This window comes from Sarcophilus harrisii, chromosome 6, assembly GCF_902635505.1.
Source record: "Sarcophilus harrisii chromosome 6, mSarHar1.11, whole genome shotgun sequence".
NCBI classification, from domain to species: domain Eukaryota; kingdom Metazoa; phylum Chordata; class Mammalia; order Dasyuromorphia; family Dasyuridae; genus Sarcophilus; species Sarcophilus harrisii.
In genome coordinates, this window is record NC_045431.1 from 176248178 (window position 1) to 176274118 (window position 25941).

At 38.8% G+C, this 25941-nt stretch overlaps 1 protein-coding gene across 1 annotated transcript; it reads right to left on the reverse strand.

Moving 5' to 3' along the window:
• Positions 1-109: 109 nt before the first annotated feature.
• LEPROTL1 (leptin receptor overlapping transcript like 1) lies at positions 110-24091 on the reverse strand. The gene is made up of 4 exons (XM_012551919.2): positions 23971-24091; positions 7313-7388; positions 3560-3746; positions 110-2571 (listed from the first exon to the last, which is right to left on the reverse strand). The coding sequence occupies exons 1-4, from the start codon at positions 23984-23986 to the stop codon at positions 2455-2457; spliced, it is 396 nt and encodes a 131-aa protein (XP_012407373.1). The 5' UTR covers positions 23987-24091; the 3' UTR covers positions 110-2454.
• Between the last annotated feature and the right edge of the window lie 1850 nt (positions 24092-25941).

The window sequence follows — 25941 nt, forward strand, 5'->3', positions numbered from 1 at the left end:
CTTTAATTTCCTTAAGACTAGAAGCACCTCAGAAATGAAAAACAGGACGTCGCATGTGTTTGCTAAAAAAAAAAAAAATAAAATAAAAATAAAAAATCCCACAAGCAAAAACAAGAACTTAAAATCTTTATTGTTTTGTCATCAAAAGTTTTCCCTCTCTTGGACAGCAATGCTCTATCAATGCATATTTTATGGAAAAGCCACATGTTAAGTATCTTAGTCTAGAAACCAGAGGTGGCAGCAGCACTATATCAAGCCTAGTGAGCAAGCTCTGAGACACAATGCTGCTGCCCCCACTGCCATTAATATATAAGAAGTGTGTGCAGCAGGTAGAAAAAAGACGTATGGCCAAGGAAATAAACAGGAGGGAGCAATGAGCCACCCTGACATCACCTAAGAGGAATAACAGAAAATGGGAAAGTTTCATAGACTGGGTGGGGGGATCACAAGGCATGGCAAGTTCTCAATCACATCCACAGTTGTCTAATGCATATTTACTCAGCATTCTTGGACTAGTAGGGGTCAGACACATTTTAACATTGTAGGTAATTTTCAGCCCCACTGAAGGGGCAAGGGGCCACAATGGTAGGGAGTCACATAAAAACTTTCTAGGTACACAGTGTACTCTCGGTCAGCTGTCCCTATGATCTTGTTGCTCATTTCCTAGCAAGAAAAACAATGCAAGGTGATTTTATATATCTATAGGAATAAGCTGAACATGTCCAACATCTGTTCCCACTTCCTTCAGGAATAAACTTGATAAAAAAAAAAAAGCAAATAGTAACTATCATGATCATTCACCATTGTCTAAGAATGAACTCATTTTTATGTATATACATCAGTACAGTGAGTAAACAAAACCAACAAAAAAAAAAAAAACCAACTAACAGAATAGTTGTTGATGAATCTCAAAGTTTTTCAAGATTCAATTTAACAATTATTATGTGCCTAGTACACTAAGGCATCAAATACATCAAAAGGTAAACTTTCTCTCTCTGTGTCTCTCTGTTTTTCTCACACACATACACAATTTGATCAAGCTCGGTTAAGAATGAGATATGCAGCTGAGCATTTTGTGGGTTAGATTTGTGTCTAAAATGGCAATAGAGGCAGCCAATGACATTACATGAATTGAATACACAACAAAATGAATGCTTAAGGAAGGGGCAAGTCTGACAGGATGGCTATCAGACTGCCAAGATGTAAGCAGGAAACTTGTCTTAAATATTAAGTTACATGTGACCTAACATTACAGAACACTAAACTACAATTGTCATCGACTAAACATGAAGATTATTAACATGAGAGCTGCAAGACTGACAAATCACTTGAGAAATCATTTCAAGACTTGCAAAGAGAAAAAATGTAATGCTTTGACTACACAGGATGGCAATCCTGGTCGTTTAGTATTATTTAAACTACATTTGAAAAGTATTTTTAGTTAAGATATACTATGTATAAAATAAATTTTAAAAGGGACATGGGAGAGGGAGGGCTTTCTTTTCTAGATGCTGCAAACATAAAACTTTTTAATCATCAGTAGTGCCATCAACATCCATCTTACCTAGAGTAAAACATGAAAGGCTGCTGACAAGATCAAAAATCTTACATATAAATAGAAACAGGCCTTTAAAAATGGAATTGCAACACTGGTTGCTCCCCACAATGTAGCTCAATCTATTTATAACCACAAGAAACACAAATAAAAACCAGGCATAAAAGATCTCTTTTCTCACATCTCCAGCATAGAAGTTCAATGAGGAAATAATTAAAGGAGCAACAAACACTCCTTCTGAGTAACTCCAAAAATAATCTTTCATGACTCAAACACCTGTCATGGGTAGAACCCCCAACCTGGGCCTGGCCACTAAGACTTATCAGTCCCACTGAGGTATGGCCAGCTGTGGATTCTTCGGCACTTGTCATGTTTTCTTCCACTTGTGCCATCATCAACATGGCTATTCGGCAATGGGAACCGTCATCCTGTCTGAACAAGCACGTCATTTTTATAACACAGGAGCTATTTAGGAATTGAAGATGATTTCTGGAGACTAAACTGGACCTAGATTCCAGGACCGTGGCCTTTGGAGGGCAGGCATTACTTTCGCATACTCAAGTAGTGCTTTATTCCTTTAAAAAGGGGGCAGGGGCATGGCCAATGGAGCTAACACTGAACAGGGACAACACTTAAGATGGACGTCCCAACTCAGCAGGGCTCCATGAAAAGCAGAGGAGTCCACCCTAGCTTTAAAAAAACAAGTCTGTGAACCCTTTAGCAAGTCACTGTGGAAATGCTCTCCCACCCAGCAGCAGCGAGTAGAGTCTGTCCCCAGAAGACCAGCCACCTGGGACCTGCTCGACTGTCTCCTCTTCTCTTCCAGCTTCTGGATGGCATGGATGGCCACCAAATGACAAGAGGTTCGCGTTAGGAGAGTCTGGTAACCAAGTTCCTTCTTACCACTGCTGCCAGCTGAAGTCATCATTGCTGCCAAAGACCAAGAAAAACCCAAGGATCGTTGCAAAGATGACTGTATTGCCCGTGAGAACCAGGGCACAAGCCCCCCACTGAATCTGGGGAGAGAAGAGAACTGAGTTATTTCCTTCATGAAGCCAGCAAGCTTGGACACCTTGGACTACAACTGCTTCCTGGACCTTGGATCCTGCTCAAACACACTTGGGTAGTTGTTGGGAAGGAAGGGTCTTATTTGATAGCTGCTCTCATCTGATTTTGGTCTCTTGGAGATGACTGGACTTGGGGATGGACAATGGTTCCTGTTTCTGCTTCTAAAGGCATTTGCTTTAACTCATGTTTTGTTAAGAAAAACTTTACGTATTTTTGGGTGGGCTGCTCACAATGTATTCAAGGACTAAATGAGGGGAGAAACTGGGATAGCCAAGGCAAGGAATGTGTATAGGGAAGTCTACTTGTCTTGGGAGTCAGGATGAGACCAGAGTTCAAGTCTGCTGACCCTTCCTAACTAGTGACCCTGTGTACTCCCACTCCTTACCCTCTTCCAGCTTTATTTTTTTCATCTGTAAATTGAGGAGAATAGTATCTGCAGTACTTATCTTACAGGAGGGTTGTGTGGATCATAAACGATCATGCTTTTAAAGCATTCTGAAAACCTCAGTACATTGGGGAAATGTCAGTAAAAGAGGAAAAAATAAAAAGACTATCCTTGGATGGCTTAATGGGGACATTACTAGTGGAATTCAGTCCTCCCTGAAGGAAGACCTTTTCTTGATCATGTTCTTCTCTGAAATCTCATTAGGGTGGAGGGAACACCCTTGGCTTTCAAATGCTATGTTTGTGGTGGATCTTATTGAGCTGGAAAGGCCTCAAGATGGTCCCAGCAATAGGCTAATTAGCAGTAAGGTGGTGCCAAGGAATGAAGTTTGGGATTGTGGTAACCCAGAAATATTGGGCATGCATGCAATGCATCCATTCATCTTTCTCCCTTTCTCGGTGTTTGTGTCCCTTTGACTTCCTCTCTCCCTTCCCTCTTCCATCCTTTCCCCGTCACTTCAAATAAAGCTATGTCAAATAAAACACACTTACCAGTTGTGCCCTGGCAAACACTATAGGAAGTCCAAAAGCAGAGACAACAATGCCAGTTGTGAGAAATATGGCGAGTTCCTTACAAGCATTGCTCATGGCATCTGTGTCATCCACTAATCTTCTTGCAATGCAATATGGAATAGGAGAAAGGACATAAAAAAACAGAACAAACAGGGGCCAGTATTGGCTGCAAAAAGAAAAAAAAATAGAATGAGGAAATCACCCAAGCTTCTGCTGTCAAAGCCATTCACTCCTCTTAAGTTTATAATAACATTTATCTTTACAAAGAACCAGAACAATGACTTTCCTTAAAAGAGACCTCTGCGTGCTGCAAACACCAGGCAAAGCTTGTTTAATCTTTCCAATACCCCACAATCAGGATCACAACCAGAGAAGAGGCCTGCAGCAACGCACCTTACAGAGGAGGACACTGAAGTCCATCACCACACAGAACTCATAAATACCGGATGTGACATCAGATGCTAGATCTCCTGACTTGAAGGCCAACGTGCCTTGCTCATCTCAGCACATGACACTGGATAAACCTCCCAGTTGGCTTTCCTAAGTCTACCTTCTTTCTTTCTTTCTTTCTTTCTTTCTTTCTTTCTTTCTTTTGGTTGAGGCAATTGGGGTTAAGTGATTTGCCCAGGGTCACACAGCCAAGAAGTGTTAAGTGTCTGAGGCCAGATTTGAACTCAAGTCCTCCTGACGTCAGGCCTGATGCTCTGTCCACCTTCTTCTATAGTCTATAGCTAGGACCAGAGCCATTTTCACTTGAATCTTGTGCTATCCATAACAGGGCCTTGGGGCTTCCTGCTATACCAAGTAGAAACTCTTCTGATCTGGCCCCACCATACTCTACAGAAGTGTCTGTTGAAGTACAACCAATTCCTTCCTGTGCCCTTCTCCTCAAAACCAAGTCACTGCGTTCATGCTGTTCCTCTTCCTCATCATCACCTTTCCGATTCTCCAGACTTCAGGGCTCAGTTATCTCTCCACAAAGTCTTACTTAACTTCCCAAGCTCCCAAAGAGATCTACTTTTTCCAAACTGCAATATACTGTTACTAGTACTCTCCTCAGAAGTTAAACACACAGTGTCTAGTACCAACTACCCAACAGACTATGTATGACATGGCTGCATGGGAAATCCTATTTTATTTTCCATCATTTCTTTGGTACAATGGATAGATTGTTGGCTGAGGAGAAGGATGTAGGAAAACCTAGAACCAACTTGCATGTCCGACTGTGTGACCCTGACAATCTCAGACTATGTCCTAGAGCAGGTGCTGAGCCCTGTCAGAAGATTCTCCTTGGCAGTTCTCTATACTAATGAGATTACATGCCTAGTCCTCACAACACCTTCCTCAGCACCAAGCACCTAATGGGCAGCCAACCAGTAACTGATTGAATGGATTCAATCATAGGAAACTCCTATGCACGTGAGGTTGCCTGCCTTTTTCCTCCATCCCCCCCTACCCCTTTCCACAGTAAAAGTGTCACTTCCATCACAGCCAATATTTGATCATATGCAAACAAGGTGTGGAGAATAGGTGACACCTTATTTAGTTAGCTTTGACAGAGAAAGAGTCGTCATGCTCACAGATTCTCCCAAAAGTCCCTTTCCAGTTCCATGATGAAGACTCACCACCTGTGGCCATCAATTGTTCTAAGGCCTCATACTGTGAAAGCAGTTGGCACTTCCTCCCACAGAATTCCTCAATCATCTGATCTGCTAAGATTTTATGTAAGGTTTCAAAGTCCACCTGCTTAGCTATCAATATCCGCTGGATTTTCACTGGTCCCACGGAATCCTTTTAGACCACGCCTAACCCTCCTCTTCTTTCCCAAGGTGTTAATACCTTGGAACACTTTCTTCCCTCATCTCTACTTTGATCCCACCCATCCCAACACAATAGCAACCAAGTACTCTTGTCCCCAGCCCCCAAAGAATTCTCACTACTGCACCATACACGTTTTCAACCAGCCTTGGTTTGGCAATCCCTAAGGAGAGGAATCCATTCTCTGCTGCAAGAGCCCCCAGACTTTAAAAAGTATTCCAATGACCCTTTATACCCAGAGTAGTCACTGTCCCATTTCTAGGTTTGAGAATGGTTCAATGAATAGAACCAGTGAGTGAAGATTACTGGGTGAAACTCTTAAGCACCCCAAAAATCTGTCTTTGGTCTTATTCTATTCCCTATTATTTTGATAAAGGCAAAGTTGGCATATTAGCCAGATCTGCTTATACCCCAAAGCTGAGTGGGACAGTTAATGTACTGGATAAGAGAGGCAGGATCTCAAAAAATTCTGGCATCTTTACTGATGTAATTAATTAAAGATACAATTTAAGGTTTTTTCTTTTTTCTTTCTTTTTTTTTTTTTTGCTGAGGCAATTAGGGTTAAGTGACTTGCCCAAGGTCATACAACTAGGATGTGGTAGTGTAAGACCAAATTTGAACTCAAGTCCTTCTGACTTCAGAGCTGGTGCTCTATCCACTGCACCACTTAGCTGCCATTAATTTAAGGCTTTTTAATGGGGATAAATGCAAAGTCCTATACTTAGATTAAAAAAATTAATTGTACCATTTGTATGAAAAGAGATTTGGGGCTTTTAGTGGATTGAAAGCTTAATGTGTCATATTAGCTACAAGATGATGTGATTTTTGGCTATAATGAGATACCTTATGTTTAGAATCAAAGAGGTGGTAATTCTTTGCCTTTAGTTCTACTTAGGTCACCTCTAGAATACTATGTTCCAGCTTGGTCCCACATTTTAGAAAAGAGTTTACCAGGATGATGATAGGACTAGAATTTCCCAAATCAGGGTAAGTTAAGAAACTAGAGATGCTGAGTAAGAAAAATAATAAGATAAGAGAAAACTCAAAGGGACATGGCAGCTTCAGAACGCTCTTCCAAGGATATGACAAAGGGATATCACAAGCTAGAGTGATTAGGCTCCTGTTTTGTGCTTGAGAGAAGAGCTTGGAGCAATGGATATCAACTGCAGAAACTGATTTGAGGTTGAAGAACTTTCTGAACAATTAAGTTGTTTAAAAGCAGAAGGGCTATTTCAAAAGTAGTGAGCTCCTCAGCACTGTAATTCTTGAATTAAAGCCTAGATAATCATTTATTGAGGATTTAATGCTTATCTTTCCATGTACCTATGCTTAAGGAGGTGTTTTCACCCCTAAAGCCTCTTCCAAAATTCCATTTGAGGATCTATCCACATGAGCCATGTTTACTTCTAACTTGTCTCACCTTCTGATTATCTGCATGAGTTTACCACCTTGATGACATGAAGGTATCTACTCTCCTTCATCCTCATTTCAACTCCCTTTTGTGTTGTCTTTCCCGTTAGAACATACACTCCTTGAGGGAAAATACATACTTTTTGCTTGTATTTGTCTTTCCAGTGATTAGCACAATGCTTGGTAGAGTGTATTTAATAATTAAATACACTGTCCCTTTCAAAAGAGATTCCTATTCTGGTAGGGTTGAAACAAATGACTACCAAGAGTCTTGTCTCCTAAGAGCTCTGATATTGGGATTTATTTCAAGACTTAACTTGATTTGGTAACTGAATGCAGTCATCATTATTTTGATTGGAGCAAGGCTGGAATGGAAAAGCAGAGCCTCTGATCCCCATGCTGAGGGGATTTATAAGAATTTGGTGGCGACTCCTTTTGAGATCATTAAAACACCATTTTTAAAGACAACCTTAACACAATGAAAGAGAAAATGTTCATACATACTTGTATAGTGGAAGGGCACATCCAAGCATCAAAAACATGAGCCCAATCGCTCCCCCAAAGGACAAACTGATCAGAGCTGCAAGGAAAACACAAAAAATAGAAATATTCATTCATTTAAATCACAGCTTCAATTAGTATTATTATATGGTTGAAAATACCTAGATGTATTATAAAAAGAATAGCTTATAACTTTGTAAGTAAAAATTCTGCTTTTCTTTTTAAAAAGGGGGAAGGAGCATTAAAATTAAGCCAGCCTCTGGAACTATCTCAATCACCTACTCTCCAACTAATGGTCTTTTGCAGTATTTTGAAAGATAAGTATCAACTTTCAAAATATTCACATCATTTCCACCTGTTTTGTTTGTTTACTTTTTCCCCCAATGATTTTTTCCCTTTTGGTGTGATTTTTCTTGCACAACATGACAAACATGTTAGAATTGCATACATATAACCTACATCAGAGTGTTTGCTCTCTTGGGGAGGGGAGAGGGATGAGAGTTAGAGGGAAAAATCTGGAACAAAAGTCTTACAAAAATGAATGGTGAAAATTATCTTTACAAATATTTGGAAAAATAAAATACTATGGAGAAAAAATAAAAAAATTTTAAAATTCAAATCATATTATCACATTCTTCAATTTTGGTATTCTATTCCAAACTCATTAAACTAAGCATCTGAGTATAACACATTTTAATGTTCTAGATTAAAGTTATTTTATAGATACTTGTGGAGTTTTCTTTGTTAACTGGTATGTGGAAGAGGGAAAGCTCTGACTAAGGTATGTTTAGCAAGTTATTGCCAAAAAGAAATACTTCTAAAAATGCACAGAAGAAAGCAGAAGATTCAGAAAGGATTCTAGATGACCCGGAGAGTTTTCAAAGCAATAGAGATTTAATTAGACATTTTTATATAAAAATAAACATAGAATGTTTTTTCTACTCTACTACAGATATAGAAATGTTCTTTTTTTTTTGGGGGGGGGGGTATACTTAAAAGAGAACTAAAGACCAATATGACTAATGAATATTGATGAAAAAATTATAAATAAAATTCCAAAAAAACCTCAAGAACAATATATCCCCAAAAGTATTCATGATGAGTGGATTGGTCTCTTGGAGTGTTTCAATATTAGGAAAACAATTAACATCACTAACATTAACAACCCCAACAATTATTTCTCACTAAAGATAATCCCTCTTTGTGTGACTTGGACTACATTTTCTTTCTTTTAAAAAAAAAAAATTATTAAAAAAAAACAGAATAAGGAAAAAAAAAACAGAAAAGGAATCTGAAACAAAAGAAAACATTGTCATGTGGCCAGCAGAACATCAAAGAGAATTCAAAATATATAACAACAAATTATCATTTTAATTATGAGTGTTGGACTAAATTTTCTACTGGCTCCTCTTTAAGATTCTTTGCCATCAGTCAACTGATCTCTTTCAGGGACCTTCAATCACTTTCTTTTTTCATTGGTTCTTCCTACTTCTCCCTGCCTTCAAATATGGTGATGTTTCCCCTCTCCTAAGGGGGAAAAAAAAAGCCAAAAATAAATCTATTCCAGGGTCTTTCTTCCCCTAACCAGATCTTGACTAAATGAATATAAGTAATGTCATGGGACAAGTAGATGGCATGGTAAATAGAGCATGAACCCTGGAGTCAGGAAGATCAGAATTCACATCAAGCCTCAGACACCTATTAGCTGGATGATCCTGGGCAAGCTACTTAACCCAGCATGCCTCAAAAAAAAAAAAAAAAAAAAAAATCACATCAGGAGCCTTTTTGAAGTTATGAAGACAGCAATACAATGATGATTTTTACATGGATAATCACACATGTATCTCAAGAAGACTTTTAATTTCTTTAATGAAATATTATTAGACTGGACTCAGCATGATGTCCCCTGATCAGATGATGGATGAAAGGGAAAGTTAACGAGTATCTCATGATGGAAAGTTTCTTGTATTCACAAACAATATTTGTGGATAATACTGAGTATCAGCATATTTGTTAAAAGCGAATAGTATTTATTTGCAATGTGTTTAAAGCTTAAAAAATGATTACTTTTTATACAGGCATGTTTCATCTGATTTTCTTCACTGGTTTCATGAAAACTTGTTAGGCAAAATGAATCAACTGTGGCCATGGTGACATTGTTATACAACAAAAATTTAGCCAAATCCTAGTGTTTGGGATATAAAGACCTACCCAAATTGACTACAACAGAGATCACTCATAGAAAGCAGAATTATTTATTAGAATCTCAAGAAGCGGACCCCATCCTGGTTTGTGAGCCAAATTCACAGCAGGATAGGGCCAGAACCTTGAAAATGCTTACAGTTTTTATACATTTCAGACAAGGAACCTCCAAAATCCCACCCTCTATATGTTGTAATTGGTCACATAAGTCTACTGTTCCCCTAGTTGGTCAGTGGAATGTAGTAGATAAGGTGATGTACAAGTTTCTTTGGCCACATAGTCCAGGCCTTATCTAAAATCACGTGACTCCGGAGAAGCCGAAACTGAGGCCTATAGGCTTGATCTACTTTAGGCTTTTGACCATGATATGTTAATTATAGCATTGGAAAATTGTGAGAAATGCTAAAAAGTTGGGTTTCCAGAGTGTTGCAAGCTTCTGGGTACTGTGGGATAGAAGGTAACACTGACCAACAGGTTTTCAGAATGTGAGAGGTTAAGAAAGGTTAAGATTCCACACAATTAAGTGATCACTAGAAGCTTTGAGCAAACAAGGAGTTGGGGGGGAGGGGAGGAGGAGGGATTGGAAGGCACAAGTGGATATCAGGCCAATCATAAAGTCTTGAGGGTTTTGATGATTGAAAAGTATTTGGTGAAGCCTTACAAAGGGGAAGTAGACAGGGCTTGGCAATAGAGTGAATATGAGGTGGGGCAGTATATCTGATACCCATATAACCACAATAAAAAGCAGAGTAAATCTGCTAATATTATAAACTTGGCCACCTAAGCCTAGGAAAAAACTTAAAACTGTTAATATTTTGAACATCTAAAAACTACTGGGTCATTGAGCTGATATTACATGTAGGCAATAGTGACATGAGCAAACCCTGTCATTGAAGAAAGCATATTCCACATATTTATCAGATTAAAAATGATAATTTGGGGGAATATGATAAAGCATTTTAAAAAAATTTAACATTTCTGTGCTTGCCACAAGTTTCAAGAAAAGAAAGAACTGCATCATTTAGATTTTATCTTCTTGTTCAGTTGTTTCAAGTCCTGTCTTGTGACCTTGTGAGCTTAGGGTTTTTTTGGCAAAGATACTGGACTGGTTCACCATTAATTTCCTTCTCCAGTGTCAAAGAGAGATTAAATGATTTGCCTAAGATGATACAGCTAAGAAGTTTTTGAGGCAGGATTTGAACTCAGGGCTTCTAGACTAAACCTAGCCTTCTATCTACTGCACTAACCTTGCTGCCCCTTAAAATTTTATCTTCAGAATTTGTTATGGCAGTTAAAGTAAGTATTTTCTCATGGAAAATTCATAAAATGGTTTAAAAATAGGAAAAATGATTATGAGTTTTATAATTACCAACATTCTGTATATATACATATATATGTATATACTAATAATTTAGATCTCTCAGTTGCCTCTTCTGGATCGGGAATTAGTCGCACAAAGCAGCTTGAAATGATTAATAAATTCTTCTTTTTTTCCCCCTGAGGCAACTGGAGTTAAGTGATTTGCCAAGGATAACACAGCTAGGAAGTAATAAGTATCTGAGGCTAGATTTGAACTCGGGTTCTCCTGACTTTAGGGCTGGTGCTCTATCCATTGTGCCACCTAGCTGCCCCGATTAATAAATTTTTGCCAACACTTTTGTGTTGAAATGAATCAAAGATTGTAGATCTATTTCTATCACAGAACTCTGGTCCTGTCCTCCCATCAAATAACTTCCCAACTCCCTGTGATTTGAAACAATCACTTAAGAAGGACTCCAGAGGACTGGAGAACACTCATTTTGTCCTACATTCATAGTCTTGTCATGGGAAACCATTCAGGCTCTAAATAAAAATGACTGTATTGTATTTTACCTACTCCTCTCCCTTCCCACTTATGATTTGTATATAAAATCTCTATCTTCCTGCAACAGATAAAGATCTTCTACCCAGGGCAACTTCCATTTTGCACACTGCATTCCTTATTCTGAAAATAATTAAACTGTTACTTGATCTCTAAAACCTGTCTCTAGACATGCTTTGTATGACTCTGGCTATTCAGTTTAGGGACCACAATAGTAAAATTCTACACCAAAACCTAATTAAATTCTAAGGTATTACTTCACAGATTGGCTCATATGGGAGAAAAGGAAAATGACAAATGTTGGAGGGGATGTGGGAAAACTTGGATACTCATGTACTCTTGGTGGAATTGTGAACTGATCCAATCATTCTGCAGAGAAAGTGAACTGTGCCCAAGAGCATATAAAACTGCATAATTTTTAACCCAGCAATACTACAAGGTCTGTACCTCAAAGAAAAAGGAAAAGAACTTAATGTATTGCAGTTTTTTTCTAGAAGCAAATTACTGGAAATTGAAGGAATGCTTCCTCATCAATTGGGAAATGGCTGAAGAAGTTGGGGTATATGATTGTGACAGAATACTACTGTACTATGAGAAATGATGAAGAGGATTCTTTCAGGAAAATCTGGAAAGACTAACATGAACTTAAATGTTCTAAGGGTTTTTTTTTTTGGGGGGGGGGCGGGAGAGCTGTTTTCTTTCCTAATGTGACAAATATGGAAATGTTTTGTTTGAGTATACATGTATAACCTATATCAAATTGTTTCCTTTCTCAATGGAGGGGAGGGGTAGGAAAGAATCTGGAACTCAAAATTTTTTTTACATGTTAATTGGGAAAAAATTAAAATATTTTAAAAAACACAACTCTGTGGTATATATTTTCATTATTACTATAGTATCACCTTAAGCTTATATAGCATCTTATCTACCAAGAACAAAAAGTTCCACAATATTAATGGTCATATTACCTTCACAACATTCCCAAAGGGCAGCCAATGAAAAACAACAAACAGGTTAAAATATTTACCCAAGAAGTTGGGAATCAAATTAAATGTTCCAAGTGAGACAAACAAAAAAATACAACCTAGTTTTTCTAACTCTAATCAGTTTTCCTCATAGGCTGATAAACCTATAATGACCTTTAAAAGATTTATTTCCTGGTTATTTAATAATTAACAATTGTCTTATCTGCCCAATGAGTCCATCTATCTGACTAAAGGTTTGATGCAGTTTAATAAGTCTCTTATCAGGAACATAATATTGTATCACATTCTCTTTCCCAAGGAAGCAATGCCACAGAGTAGGTTTTCAACTTTTTGTCATGTGAGATCTGCACACGCAAGATGAGTTTAATTATGATTTAATTATGTTTAATTACAACAAAAATGTTACTTATATCCTTATATATTTATACAAAAAAATCCAATACCCAATCATACTAAGAAATATTAAAACAAAACAAAACTATGCACATAAAGTGTCCTCTTGATCCTAATTAACAAAGAATCAAAGTGAGAAAGTCCCAGTTCCCAGGATTCAATTTGAATCTAATTTTATTTTTTAAAAATTTACTTTTTTTCAATTAACAAGGATTTTTTTCTCTCCATTAATTGAAAAAAGAAAACCCTGATAAACAATAGGAAAAAGACTTTTTTCCTACACTAATCACAGCTAAAACTATGTCTTTTTTTTCTGTACCATTTAAATTATTCTGTTCTGCTCACTTCACTCTGCATTAGTTGATACAAGTATGTCCAAGTTTCTTTGACAACCTTTCTATAATTTCTTATGATGAAATAATATTCCATTTTATTCAGGTGGCATAAGTTAGTCAATCATTTCACAACTAAAGGGCATCCTCTCAGTTCCCAGGTCTTTGCCATTTCAAAAAGAGCTGCTACAAATATTTTTGTACTTTTGGGTCCTTTTCTTTTTCCCTGCACTCTCTTTACTTGGGTCAAAGGGTATGTGGACTGGTTTCTTTGAATACATGGTTTCAAATTATTTCCCATCACCATACAGCTTCTACTAACACTGCAGCAGTGTGCATCTCTCTCCATAGTAGTTCCAAAAATTGTCATTTTCCTTTTTAAGGGCATCTTTAGCAGTCAGATAGGCGAGAAGTCTCAGAATTACTTTAATGTGCATTTCCTTAATTATTTATGATTTGGAGCATTTTTTTCTATATGGTTATAAACAACTTGGATTTCTTCCTTTGAAAACTGCCTGTTTATATCCTTTGACCAGTTGTCTATTAGGCAGTGGCGCTTTTAAACTTTTGCACCAGTTCTTTGGACTTTAAAATGAATCTTTGGATTCATTTTAAACTTTTGCACCAGTTCATATAGGAAATGAAATCTTTATTAGCAAAATTTACTGCAAAGATATCCCCTCCCTAGCAATTTTTCTAACTTTAACTGTGTTTCACTTGTGCAAAAACTTTGATTTTTTTGTAATAACATTACCTTATTTATGAATTCTTCCCCTGTCCAAATCTGAAAAAAAAAATCTCCCCTGGTATTTCTTGTTTACAATGTAACCTTTTATTTAAGTTATAATATAAGGCAGGTAAACGGTGGTGCTGCAATGAACAGAATACTGGGCCCAGAGATAGGAAAATCTGAATTAATAGCCAACTCTGCATGCTTTTGGGGCTGTGTGACCTTGAACAAATTTATTTGCCTCAATTTCCTTATCTATAAAATTAAAATAATAATAGCACCTACTTTTAAGGAATATTATGTGGATAATGAGATATTTACAAAGCACTTATAAAGTGTTTATAAAGGCTAGCTATTGTTACTATTATTATAGTATCCATAGGGAGCTTGCCTTGCTATGTAGTATATAAGTGGCAGATATAAATCTAATTTTTGCTAGACTACTTTCTACCCTTCTCAGCAGTCTTTGTTGAATGAGTCCTTACCCTAGGAGTTGGGGTTTCTGGGTTTTAAACATTATAATTTTTCTGTTTACTTCTTTTTGTTATATATCTAATCTATTCTATTAAATGATTTGTTTTTATCAATACCAAATATTTCTGATAGTTAATGCTTTGTATTAGAGTTTGGAATATGGTACTATTAAACTCTTATTCTTCACACTAAAAAAAAAAAACAAACCCTTGAGATGTCTGGCCTTTCTGTTCCCTTAAATGAAGGGTCAACCATTTTTTTCCTAGATCTAAATAATCTTTTGGTAGTTTCATTGGTATGACAATAAGTAAATTTAGGTGTGGTTTTAAAAATTATATTGGCTTGATCTACTTATAAGAAATTAATATTTCTCATTTCCAGAAAGTGTTTTGTAGTATTTTATATTGTTTCTAAGTCTGTTTTAATAAATAGAAAATTAACACTTTCCTAAAAAGAAAGGCCTGCTTTTATTTCCATAAAGAATGATTTGTAGTGTTTATATAGCTTTCTGTATGCCTTGGTAAGTAAAAATTCACTAGTAATTTATATATTCTGTAAGTTAAAATTTCTTTGTCTTTTTGTTAACAAACAGAAATGATGTGGAGTTATTAGACCTACTAAAGTAGCATTCATTTCAATTATGGAGCTTAGGTTTTTGTCAAGTCTAAAATCTCTCTTTTAACTTCTTCCTATGGTCCTCAGTTGTGCCCTCTGGGCCAGAGGATCATGCAGCTATCATGTTGATAAGAAAATATTTTAAAATTTGTTTAATGCATCGTATTTGTTTAATAAATGCTTATTCCTTCTTCTCTCCTTCTGCTCACCTGATTCTGCATTAGCCCATCTTCATAGGTTTCTGCAGAATTGACTTTTTTTGTCCTTTGCTTCAATACTACAGCATTCCAAATTATATTCCTATGACATCATTTGCTTCACCCTTCCTGATCTTATGGGCCCCCCTTTAGTTTCTGGTTCTGTCATTACAAAAAGAGCTATTAGAGATATCTTTGTACCTGGATCCTTCTCTCCTTTCTTTGATCTCTTTGAGCTACAGACCTAATAGCAGTATCTTTGCATCAAAGGGAATATGCAGAGTTGTGATATTTGAGGCATCGTTCCAAGTAGTTTTCTAGAGCAGCTGGCCCAATTCCCAGCTCCACCAACAGTGCAGTCTGTCCTCCCACTTTCTAACAACTGTCATCTTGCTTTTTTGTCACTTTGCCAATCAAGTGGATATGAGATGTTACTTCAGAATTGCCTTAATTTGCAGTTACTAGGACTTCTCTGAAAAAAGCCTGTTTATATCCTTTGACCATTTCTCTTCTGGGGAATGGCTCTTGTTCTTGTAAATTTGAATCTATTTCTTCCATATATTCTTTTCTGAAGATTCAACTTTTCCATTTCCTCCACTTATTCTTGGAGACTATATATATATAGCTGAGGCAATTGGGGTTAAGTGACTTGCCCAGGGTCCCACAGGTAGGAAGTGTTAAGTGTCTGAGGGCATATTTGAACTCAGGTCCTCCCGACTTCAGAGCTGGTGCTCTATCCATTATGCCACCTAGCTGCCCCATTGGAGAGAATACTCTTAAGGATTCTCCCCACCTCAACTCACTGCTGATCACCTTCCAGCTGGTCAATGTTCTTAAAACGTAGCAGCGAAACCAAACATAATTCAGAAGTGGTGTTTGAGGAGAGACCTTCCTTGTTTTGGATGTTAGGTCTGTGTTCATACAGCCCCAAATCATTAGCCTTCCACATAACACAGTTAACTCTAAGTTGTTTCAAGTTTCCTCAATCCCTCAAATCACTTTCACAGGAAATTTGTCTAGCCATGCTTCCTTTTTTTCATATTGCTTAGAATTTTGGGTTGTGAAATTTCTGATTCTGTGAAATGAAGAAAGTGGACTAAATGGTCTTCAAGTTCCTTTCCAGTCCTAGTACTTCATTTTATATTTTGGAGTAGAACATATTTCTGAGGTTTTAATCTCTTATTGTATCTCCTATACATCTTCATTTTCAAATGTGTCCCTCATCCCCAACTATACAGCAATCCATTCCTTGTAACATAAAATCTAAAAAGAGAATTTAAAAAATTGGCAATATATCAACAGATTCTACTAGTATAAGTACATGATGTTTTACAACAACAGGTTCTCACCTTTCTCTCATTTCCTTTCTTAGACACAAGTTTCATTTTTATAAGTTGAGTTTATTTTCACCCCCTCCCCCCCTTTTATAACTTTATCATCATCATTTAGATCATTTCCTGGTATTTATTTTACTGTGTCTCTGTCTTTACAACTTTCTATGTTTCTGTTAATTCTTTCTACTTATTTTCTTACAGCATAATAAAATTTCATTATATCATTAGACTATTTTGATCAGACATGTCCCAGTCAACTGGCATTCACCTGGTTTCTTCATTCTAAGTGTCACAAGTACCAATTAAGCAGGGTATTTTTCATCTAGTACAAAATTACACTGCTATATCCAACTTATTTTTCTCTTCAGGTACACAACAAATTCAAAGTTGTCCTGCTAATTTCTGAGCTACTCTTTCCAGATTCCTGCTCTAAATATTTTGTGTATTTGTGGAATTTAGCTTTCTTTCTTTGACCTACCTGGGGTATATGTCTAGCAGAATCACCCCTGGATTGAGGGGTATGAAGAACAGACTTTTTAAAAATTAAATTTTATTTTAAAAAATTATAAAGTATGGGTTTTTTCCTCTCCTACCTTCCCATCTCCATTAAAAATTTGAAAAGAAAAACAAAACTTATCTTACAAGTTCTTATAGGCAAAAAAAAAAAAAAAAAAAAAAAAATCCCAGGTCTGGTCATGCCCAGAAATGTGTCTCAGTCTGCATATGTATCATTTCTCTGTCAGCATAGCATTCCTATCATTTCTCTTCACTGAAGTCCATTATTCTTTTTTTTTTTTTTTGCTGAGGCAATTGGGATTAAGCGTCTTGCCCAGGGTCACACAGCCAAGAAGCGTCTGAGATCACATTTGAACTCAGATCCTCCTGACTTCACGGTTGGTGCTTTATCCTTTGTGCCACCTAGCTGCCCCTGAAGTCCATTATTCTAAGAAGAAAATTTAACTAAGGGTTAAAAAAGTGTTGCACATAATCTATACGTGCATGATAAATTAACCTTTTAAATATTCAATTCAATAGGCATTTGCTTAATACATATCAGGCTCTGTGCTAGACAACCAGGGCAAAACTGTGCCTGTCCTTAAGGAAAGGTTTACAAAATATTCTCCCAGACAACTAGATCAAGAAGATAGTACAAGTTATTTGTTTCTCCACGCAATTAGGGAGGAAACTAAGGCTTGGTGGGGTCAAGTGACCTATTAAATTATGGCGCTCAGATGTGAAGCTAGGTTCCTGTCTCCATATTACATACTTTCCCCTAAATGTCTCTAGGAGTCACTTTTAATGGTTTAAACAAGGAATCTCTTAGTTCCTCTCAAGAGTCCTTGAACTGTACAGATTATGCAGCATAGGGATGAGTTAGCACAGAAGTGATCTGACCACTGAGTTTTTCAAACCCAGTCCCCAGTCACTCTATTTACTCTTTTCCCCTTACACACAATGATGAAAATTGACAATGTTTCTAAATGGCCTAACTCAGCCACAATTTCTTGTAGCTTGAGAAGGCTGACCATCACAACCTAGAAGATTTCTGTAGGGGAAGCAAGAGGCTAGGTAGGTGGAGAATTTGGGCTTCATAGGAATGAAATAAGATTATGTAGCAAAATCACCTTGAAATGATGGGAGGGGGGAGGGAGGCACCACACTTAAATCAGGTTGCATAACATCTCAATTTCATTTCCATGATTAGCCTGCATTGAACAATAAACACACACTTGTTGAATGAGTTGCACTCCTGATAGACACTTGGTATTCAGGTGGACCAGCATGAAAGATGGCTTTTTCCTTCCATCTATAATTGGCAGCTGGAATAGAATACAACTGGAGCCAGAGCTGGCTATGAAAGCTCTCATTTCTAGTTTTTATACCTCTTTGGGCCCTTTGGAGTACAGAGTTTTTGTGAAACTCTTTTGGCTCACAGTATTCAATGTAAATGTGTTTCTAGAGAGACAGAAGTCAGTGAGCCACACAACCTTCAATAGAGAGATCTATGACTTCATGGATGTGGTATTCCTTTCATTGATGGTTCACAGGGACTCATCTCTGCTTCTCCACTCAGGACCACTCCTGTCCACACGTTCCTCTAGCACTGTCACAGGTGAGCCAACATTCCTTTCTTTTGTCATCGAACTTAAGGATATTCACTGGTTGTCTCTTGTTCTGGTCACAAGTCCATGTGTCTTAACTGTAAAATGAAGAAGCTGGACTAGATGATGATTGATGTGTCTTCCAGCTCTGACATTCTACAAGTCTATGACCTCTTAACAAATTACATTTAGGGAGTATTGTAAGGTGTACAAAATTATTGTCCTCTCGGCAGCTTTGTGAAGTGGCATTGCAATGAAAGTGGGGTGGATGGGAAACAGACTCAGAGCGCACTGACTTGCCCCATATCACATAAAGGCCTCCATATCAAAAGCTAGGACTTGAAAGCATGTCTCCTACTCTTTCTTCTTGTAACTGAAGTCTTTCAAGTTATACACTATTGAGAACACAAGGTTCAACAACTCATTTAACCAAGAAATAGACTATCACTATCCAAGAGCGTTAAAAACCTGAAGGGAAAAAGCACACTGGTCATAAAATCTAAATGCCCCTGCATTAAAAACCTGAAGGGAAAGCACACTGGTTATAAAATCTAAACACCCCTAACAAAGGGGACCCCAGAATTCTCAGCTGTCTTCAACCTAGGAAGTTCAAAAGGTGGTCTGTTGAATTGCACTAAAATTTAGCTCTTCAAACCATAGCACATCATGCCTCAGGGAATGCAAAAAGGGGCAGGTGGTAAAAGCAGACTGGTGATAACAGCACTGATAGTCAATAATCTTGAGTCTTAATTTCTCTTGAGGCTAGATTGGTGCTCACTAGGCCACCCCTTCTGGACACTTTCCTCCTGGGTTTCATGGCTCTGTTCTGGGAGTGGCTCTTGGTTTTGCTGACAATTGGGGTTAAGTGACTTGCCCAGGAACACACAGCTAGGAAGTGTTAAGAGTATGATGCCAGATTTAAACTGAGGTCCTCCGGACTCCAGGGCTGGTGCGCTATCCACTGTGCCACTTAGCTGTTCTCAGAGTGGCTCTCTTCCAGCTTTTACAATGATCTACACACAAGCCTTGTTCCCTATGGGCAGCTATAAAACAGAGCTGTCCTGGACCCCTTCCTGCTTTTTCTCTCTTTACACTCTCCTGTGATCTCATCTGTTTCCTCGAGAACAGAATCAAAGAACTTGAATGATGGAAGGACAGCAGGGTCATTACAGATCAGTCTCTACATAGAAGGAATTGGGACTACCATATTCTGGAGGTCTCTAAGAAGGGGGAGCCCACCATCCTCAGAAGCAGTTTATTCCCTCTCTAGGATAGTTCTAATTAGTAGCAAGGTTTCCTTGATATCAGGCCTAAATTTGTTTGTAATCTGCTGTTCCCCTCCAACAACCCTTATCTCTCCTCCATATGACATATGTCCTTTAGACATATGAACATAGATATCACAACCCCTTTGGTTGCTTCCTAAGGTAGGTGGTGCCTGAAATAAAGCTCTGAGTCTGGAGTTAGGAAGATCTGAGTTACCTAGATATGTAACCTAAGAAGTCATGTAGCATCTGTCTATCTCAATTTCTTCAAGTGTAAAATAGAAATAATAGCATCCATCTTGCAGGGGTGTTGTGAAGATTAAATGAAATTAACTCCAAAACACTTAACACAGTGCTTGCCTCATTTACTAATCTAGTAATCCTGTGAAAACAGGAAATGAAGTTAGTCTGGAACAACCTGTTCTTGAAGCCAGGTTGGTTTTCTGTGATTACTATTTTCATTTTTAGAAATTCCCTACCAATCTCTTTAATGATCTGCTTTAGAATTTTCTCTGAAATAGAAATCAAGCTCACTGTTCCATACTTTGCAGACTCTCCTTTTTCGTGGAAAACCCACATTTACCCTTCTCCAATCTTATGGCACCTCTCCTGTTTTCTATATAACCATTATTCAGAAGACTCCAAAATGAACACATCCAGACCTCTTCTCTCTTAAGTGCTAGTCCCCAACATCTCTCCCATCTCTCCCTGTCATTATTCTAATAAGATTCTAATTACAACCACCACATACCCTTACCAACTCTCTCCTGGGCTATTTATTACAGAAGTTATGCTCCTTTCTCTCCAATTCATCCTGCCCATGGCTGCTGATGGATAATCCTAAAGGACTGATCTGACCATGTTACTGCTTTGCTAAAGAAGCTTCAGTGAGCCCCTAGAATAGAACAGAATCCTTCAGAATAAAATACAAGCTGCTTTATGATTTAAAGTTCTTCACAATCTGGTTCCTGACTACTTTCTGGGCTATTAGAAAGTTACCTGTACTGTGGTCCTGTTCCATCGAGGTCACTTGATCTTCCCCATACAATCTACTGTGCAGCCAAATTCTGTTTATTACTAAGTTACACAATTTTGAAAATAAGTACAATTACATTCCTCATATTATTTTACTTTACAAAAGTAAAAAATAAAATCTAAAAAGCTTAGACATCATATCAAAGATAAGTGTGAAACTGAGGGTGTGTCGATATTATAAAATATAATAAAAGCTACCTCCACTACTTTGCAGGCTATCCCCACATCTGCATTATTCTCCCTCTTCCTCTTCCCTTTTTTGAATCTCTATTGCTCTCTTCCAGACTAAGCTCAAAGAGCACTTCTTTCAGGCCTTTCCTGATTCACTCAGTGAATCTTCCCTTTACCTGATATCCCCACTTCAGCATACCCTGTCTATTCTATAGGTTGTCTATTTTCTCCACTGGCAGCATGTTGTATCACTCCTCAGAAGCTTATGGAGAGCAAAGGTTGACTTATGTTTGTACTTGTATTAGCAGCACACAGCAGTGCCTCAAACTAGCCAGGAGAAAATTAGATAAAGTGGACACCAAACTCAAAAAGTGAGGCAATCTGGAGCCAACTTACCATAGGGAAATAGAAGTTCACAAATAACTCTAATTTTCCTTATCACCTTGTTCAATTGAACAGACTTCCTTTCCTAGACCCCAGAGCCACAATTTTGGGTAGATCTTTTTGTTCTTTTTTTGGAGAATGAAATGTTTGCTGATGAGTCAAATTCAAAATAGGGCAAAAGGATACCAATTCAAATCTCTTTCTCTCTCTTTTTTTTTTTTTTTTGAAGCAATTGGAGTTAAGTGATTTGTTCAGGGTCATACAGCAAGTATTAAATGTAGGAGGCTATATTTTAACTCAGATACTCCTGCCTCCAGGCCCAGTGCTCTATTTATTGCACCATTTATGTCTATCTTTTTAAAAACTCATGAATAATATGTATTTTATACAGTACAATAATTAGTAATGATGGCTTTCAGTAAGGACAAGGATAAATTCTGCTTGGTATATTCTATTTAAGAAGTCAGAAGCATGTTATCTATTAAACAATAGGTCCCTTGAAAATTTTTAGCAATTTCAAGTGTAAATTGGAATAAAATCACTTATCTAAACACAAGATTTCGCTTTCATTAGATAAATAAAATTCCTATAAAAATATCAAAAAAAAAAGTTTTTCGAAATTGTAGTTTATCTCAAGGCTGGCAAAAACAAGTCATGAACTTGATAATTTGGCTGACATTGAAGTAACATTTCTATGTAAACTGTTTCCTTGTTATAATAACATAGTAATAATTCATTATCCCAATCCAGTGGTGAGCAAATGTAAACGTGACTGGTCAACTTCCAAAGCCTCTATCAAGGCTAGAGTTGGAACAGAAAAAATATATAATATCTAGAGATGAAGTGCTAATTATATGAATTTGGTAGCAATTTTTTACTTATCAAAATTGGAAATCAGACTTATTAGCACAAAAGTCACTACCTTCTTAGATCTGCTCTGTTAGCTCTTTTGATACAACCCTGTAAGGTAGGTGTTATTATTAACCTTACTCTACAAATGAGGAAACTGAGACTGGAAGAAGTTCGGTGACTTGCCTTAAGTAGAATCAACAATGGCTGTTTAATACTTATATAACAGAAAGTGGTTTTTCGAGCATTGTTGTTTAAATTATGTTTTCTTTGTAAACAACTGCTGGTGATTAAATCTCAGCAAGGAAGCCGAACTAGGATTGAGTTTAAAGACACTAAAGCACATTTCAAACACATCAACAACAACAACAAAAAAACCCTTAACTTAAAAAGCTCCTCACTTCCAGTGGGCTCAGCCTTTCTCCAAAACATCAGCTCTAGAAAGGAACGAAGTCGTCTTCAAAATATCTTAACACTACTAGTACTGTCTTTAAAGTGTGGGTGGGTTATTTGTGACTTAACCACAGAAGGAAAGAATAAAGTAACTTTGTAAGTACAATTCCTCTTTTTAAAGTCTGGATACTTTAATTTCCCACCAGGGGTAGGAGAACTCGTTCCTAATTATCACTACCAGATTCTGGAACCCACAACACGTAAAACAGGATCAGGACACAAATCAGTGGCTTCAGCCTGCAGGGAAGGAGCTGAGTCATTAACCATGAAACCCAATGCAGTCCCCTGGGAGGCCATGCCCGGCCCTGAGGGTGGAGCCCAAAGAGAAGTGAGGGAGGCAGATTTGTAGGCAACAATAACCCAGTGCGGTTTGAATTCAGTAACAATGTAGCGAAGACAAAGAGTCCGTGTAAAGGGATGTCCCCGAGTGGGAGACGCTCACTTGGGAGTGAGCCCCGCTTCTGGTCGGGGCGGCTTCCCAAAAGGAGCTCGTGTCTCCGCAGGGGAGCGCGACAATTATCCGACCTCCGAGATGCCCCATGCCCAGCCCTCCGCTTAGGAAGTAGCTCAGGGAGTCCGGGGGAAGGCGATCACAGACCGGCTCTGCGCTCAGTTGGGGTGGGGTGGACCGGGAGAGAGCACGCAGGACCGGAGGAGTTCCTAGCCTCGGTGCAGCAGGGACTTTAAACAGAGGTGTTACCGAAACCTCCATTTCGCTGAAGTTTCTGAAAGTTCTCGCTGCGGAATGGACGCGTGGGAGGGCGAGAAGAGGGGAAGGAAAAGGGGACAAGCATTTATTAAGCACTGACTGTGTGCCGGGCACGTTACAAAAACTGTCTCGTTTAGGGAAGACAAGTAAGCCAAAGAGAGAAATGAAAGGGAGGGGAGGGGAACAAACATTTATTAGTCGCCTACTGTTACCAGGTACCGCGCTTAAGCGCTTTCCAAAAGGTATCCAAGAAAGGAAAGAAGGGAAGCGGCGACGTTAGGCTGGGGGTGGGGGGAGAAAGAGCGCCATGCGAAGGGAGACAGAGACACGAAGCGGGGGGGAGGGGAGGGGGCGACAGGACGCGGGGGGCAGCGACACCAGGTGGGGAGAGCGCGAAGCTGGGGGGGCGGATAGGAGGGGGCGGCGACGTGAGGCGGGGGAGGGGGACAAAGAGAGATGAGGCGGGGCTGGAGGAGGCCAAAGCTCTGGTCCCTCCTGCCCGCTCTGTCGCCGCAAGCCCGCGGCCCCTCCGCCGCCCGCCCGGCAGGGCCGCTCGCCGGCCCCCTCACCTTTGATGCCGGCCATGGCGGCGCCGACGCCCCGAGAGCCTCCACGCAGTCGCCACACGACCAGACAGACAACAACCGGAAGCGCCCAACACAGCACTTCCTCCGGCGGGGTGGGAGCGAGCGGTGGGACGCGATGACGTCAGACAGCGTGCTCCGCCTCGAGCCCGCCCTCTCCTCCCTTCTTTCACACTGATTGGGCAGCCAATATAAGGTCCCGCCTTTGGACCCTCCCCTCATTCCTCTCCGTCTCTGGCTCCGCACCTGTTATTAAAGGGGCCGCGGGAAAGCGTCTTCTTTCTCTCTCTCACGCCTCTCACGGAATCCGGGAGGCTCGTCCCGCCCTCCGATGTTTCTGCGGGGGCGGTCAGGTTGTCCGCCTGGAGCAGCGCTACTCCCTTGGCTCATCCGCGCTCTCACGTCCCTCCATTCACACGCCCGTCCGTTCCCTCCATCGTACCCCGAGCAAGCCTTTCCAGCTTTTGTAGTAGGAAGACTTGGGCTGCAAGTCTTAGTCCCTGTGTGACTCCTAGTGGACACTTCCCTTGTCTGGCCCTCATTCTCTTCATCGTGACAGGATGGGGTACTGGACTTGACGTTAAGAAGATTTCAGTTCAAAGACACTGGCCAGATGAATGACCCAGGACAAGTCATCTTTTAACTGCTCTGTGCCTCAGCTTCCTCATCTGTAAAATGGGTATAATAATGTCACCTGCCTCCTGGAATTGTGTAGATCGATGAATAACATCTTATGCAACATATTGGCTTTGCAAAACGTTAACATACCATGCCCATGCTAGTTGTTATTTAAATTGAGTATATATGTGCACTCAAACTTCAAAGTCCTTTTCAGTTGTTATAATATTTTTTTTTAACCTGGTGTGCATAACCTTTTTTGTGTGTGTGTGATAGTTCCCTTTAGTCTGATAATGTCTATACACCCCTCCTCAGAATCACTTGGGAGTGATAATCATGTTTTTTAAATAATCAGAATAAATCATGTTTTTTAAATAAATAAATCAAATACACAGAATTCCAAAAGAAACCAATTAACATTGAAATATTTTTATCAAAATATTTTTAAAAAGTTTACAGACTCCAAGTTAAGACCCTCTACCCAATTAACTGGCTCCTAGAAAAGGGAAGTATTCTGAAAGGTAAAGAGGGGAAAGTAATACCATGTAATGTATGGGTAAAGAGATCAACCAACAAGCATAAGGTCTTACCATATGTCAGGTACTAGGTAACATTGGGATTCATAGTGCAACAGGAGCTCATGGAGTAAGTTTGGATTTGTTGATCTTGATAGCTTGTATGGAGCTTTTGCAGATGTTTCCTGCTAGTCAGTCCACTGTGTACTGAGGAGAACCCATTTCTGACCAGGGATAATTCAGGGGTTTTGCAATGGCTGATGAAAAATTGTCTGCTAAATTGGAACTCAAGATGTCTGCTAAAACAATATTGTGCCTCGTTTTCTTTTAGCTTTGAAGCATCATGACTGTGATGACCTGCCTTTCAAGAGTCTAGTGAGAAAAAGTCAGTTAGCCTGATTCTCTTTGCTGACTACTATGTATCCCTGAACACACGGAAGCTTCTGTTTCTTTGTGTTTGTTCTTTCCTTATTTCAAGTGAATTTTAGTATCCAAATAAGAATTGTCAAGAAGTTTGGGTAATTCTGAAAGGACTGTTGATCATAATAGTAGCTGTCACCAGAGGGGTAGTGGTTAATAGCTAAGGGATCACCCACATCAAGAGTGCAGAGATATACTGAGTTAAATGAACTATGGGGAGACACCAATAGAGAAAAAGCATCTTGAAGGAGAATGACCCTCTATGGCAGAGATATGGATAAGAACTCAGATCCTGTTTGAACAGTTTGCCTAATGGAGAGCAAAATCCTAAGGAAATCCTGTGAGGACTCTACAAAGAGTGAAATGGATTTCTAGTGACAGAAGTTGTAAGATATCACTTTGC

Excerpts from the sequence above, each read along its gene's own strand:
- LEPROTL1 (XM_012551919.2), bottom strand. Across the intron at positions 3,747-7,312 it reads TGTGCCCTTCCACTATACAA|CCAATACTGGCCCCTGTTTG; the intron begins GTATGTATGAAC and ends TTCTTTTTGCAG. Across the intron at positions 2,572-3,559 it reads TGTTTGCCAGGGCACAACTG|ATTCAGTGGGGGGCTTGTGC; the intron begins GTAAGTGTGTTT and ends TTCTCTCCCCAG.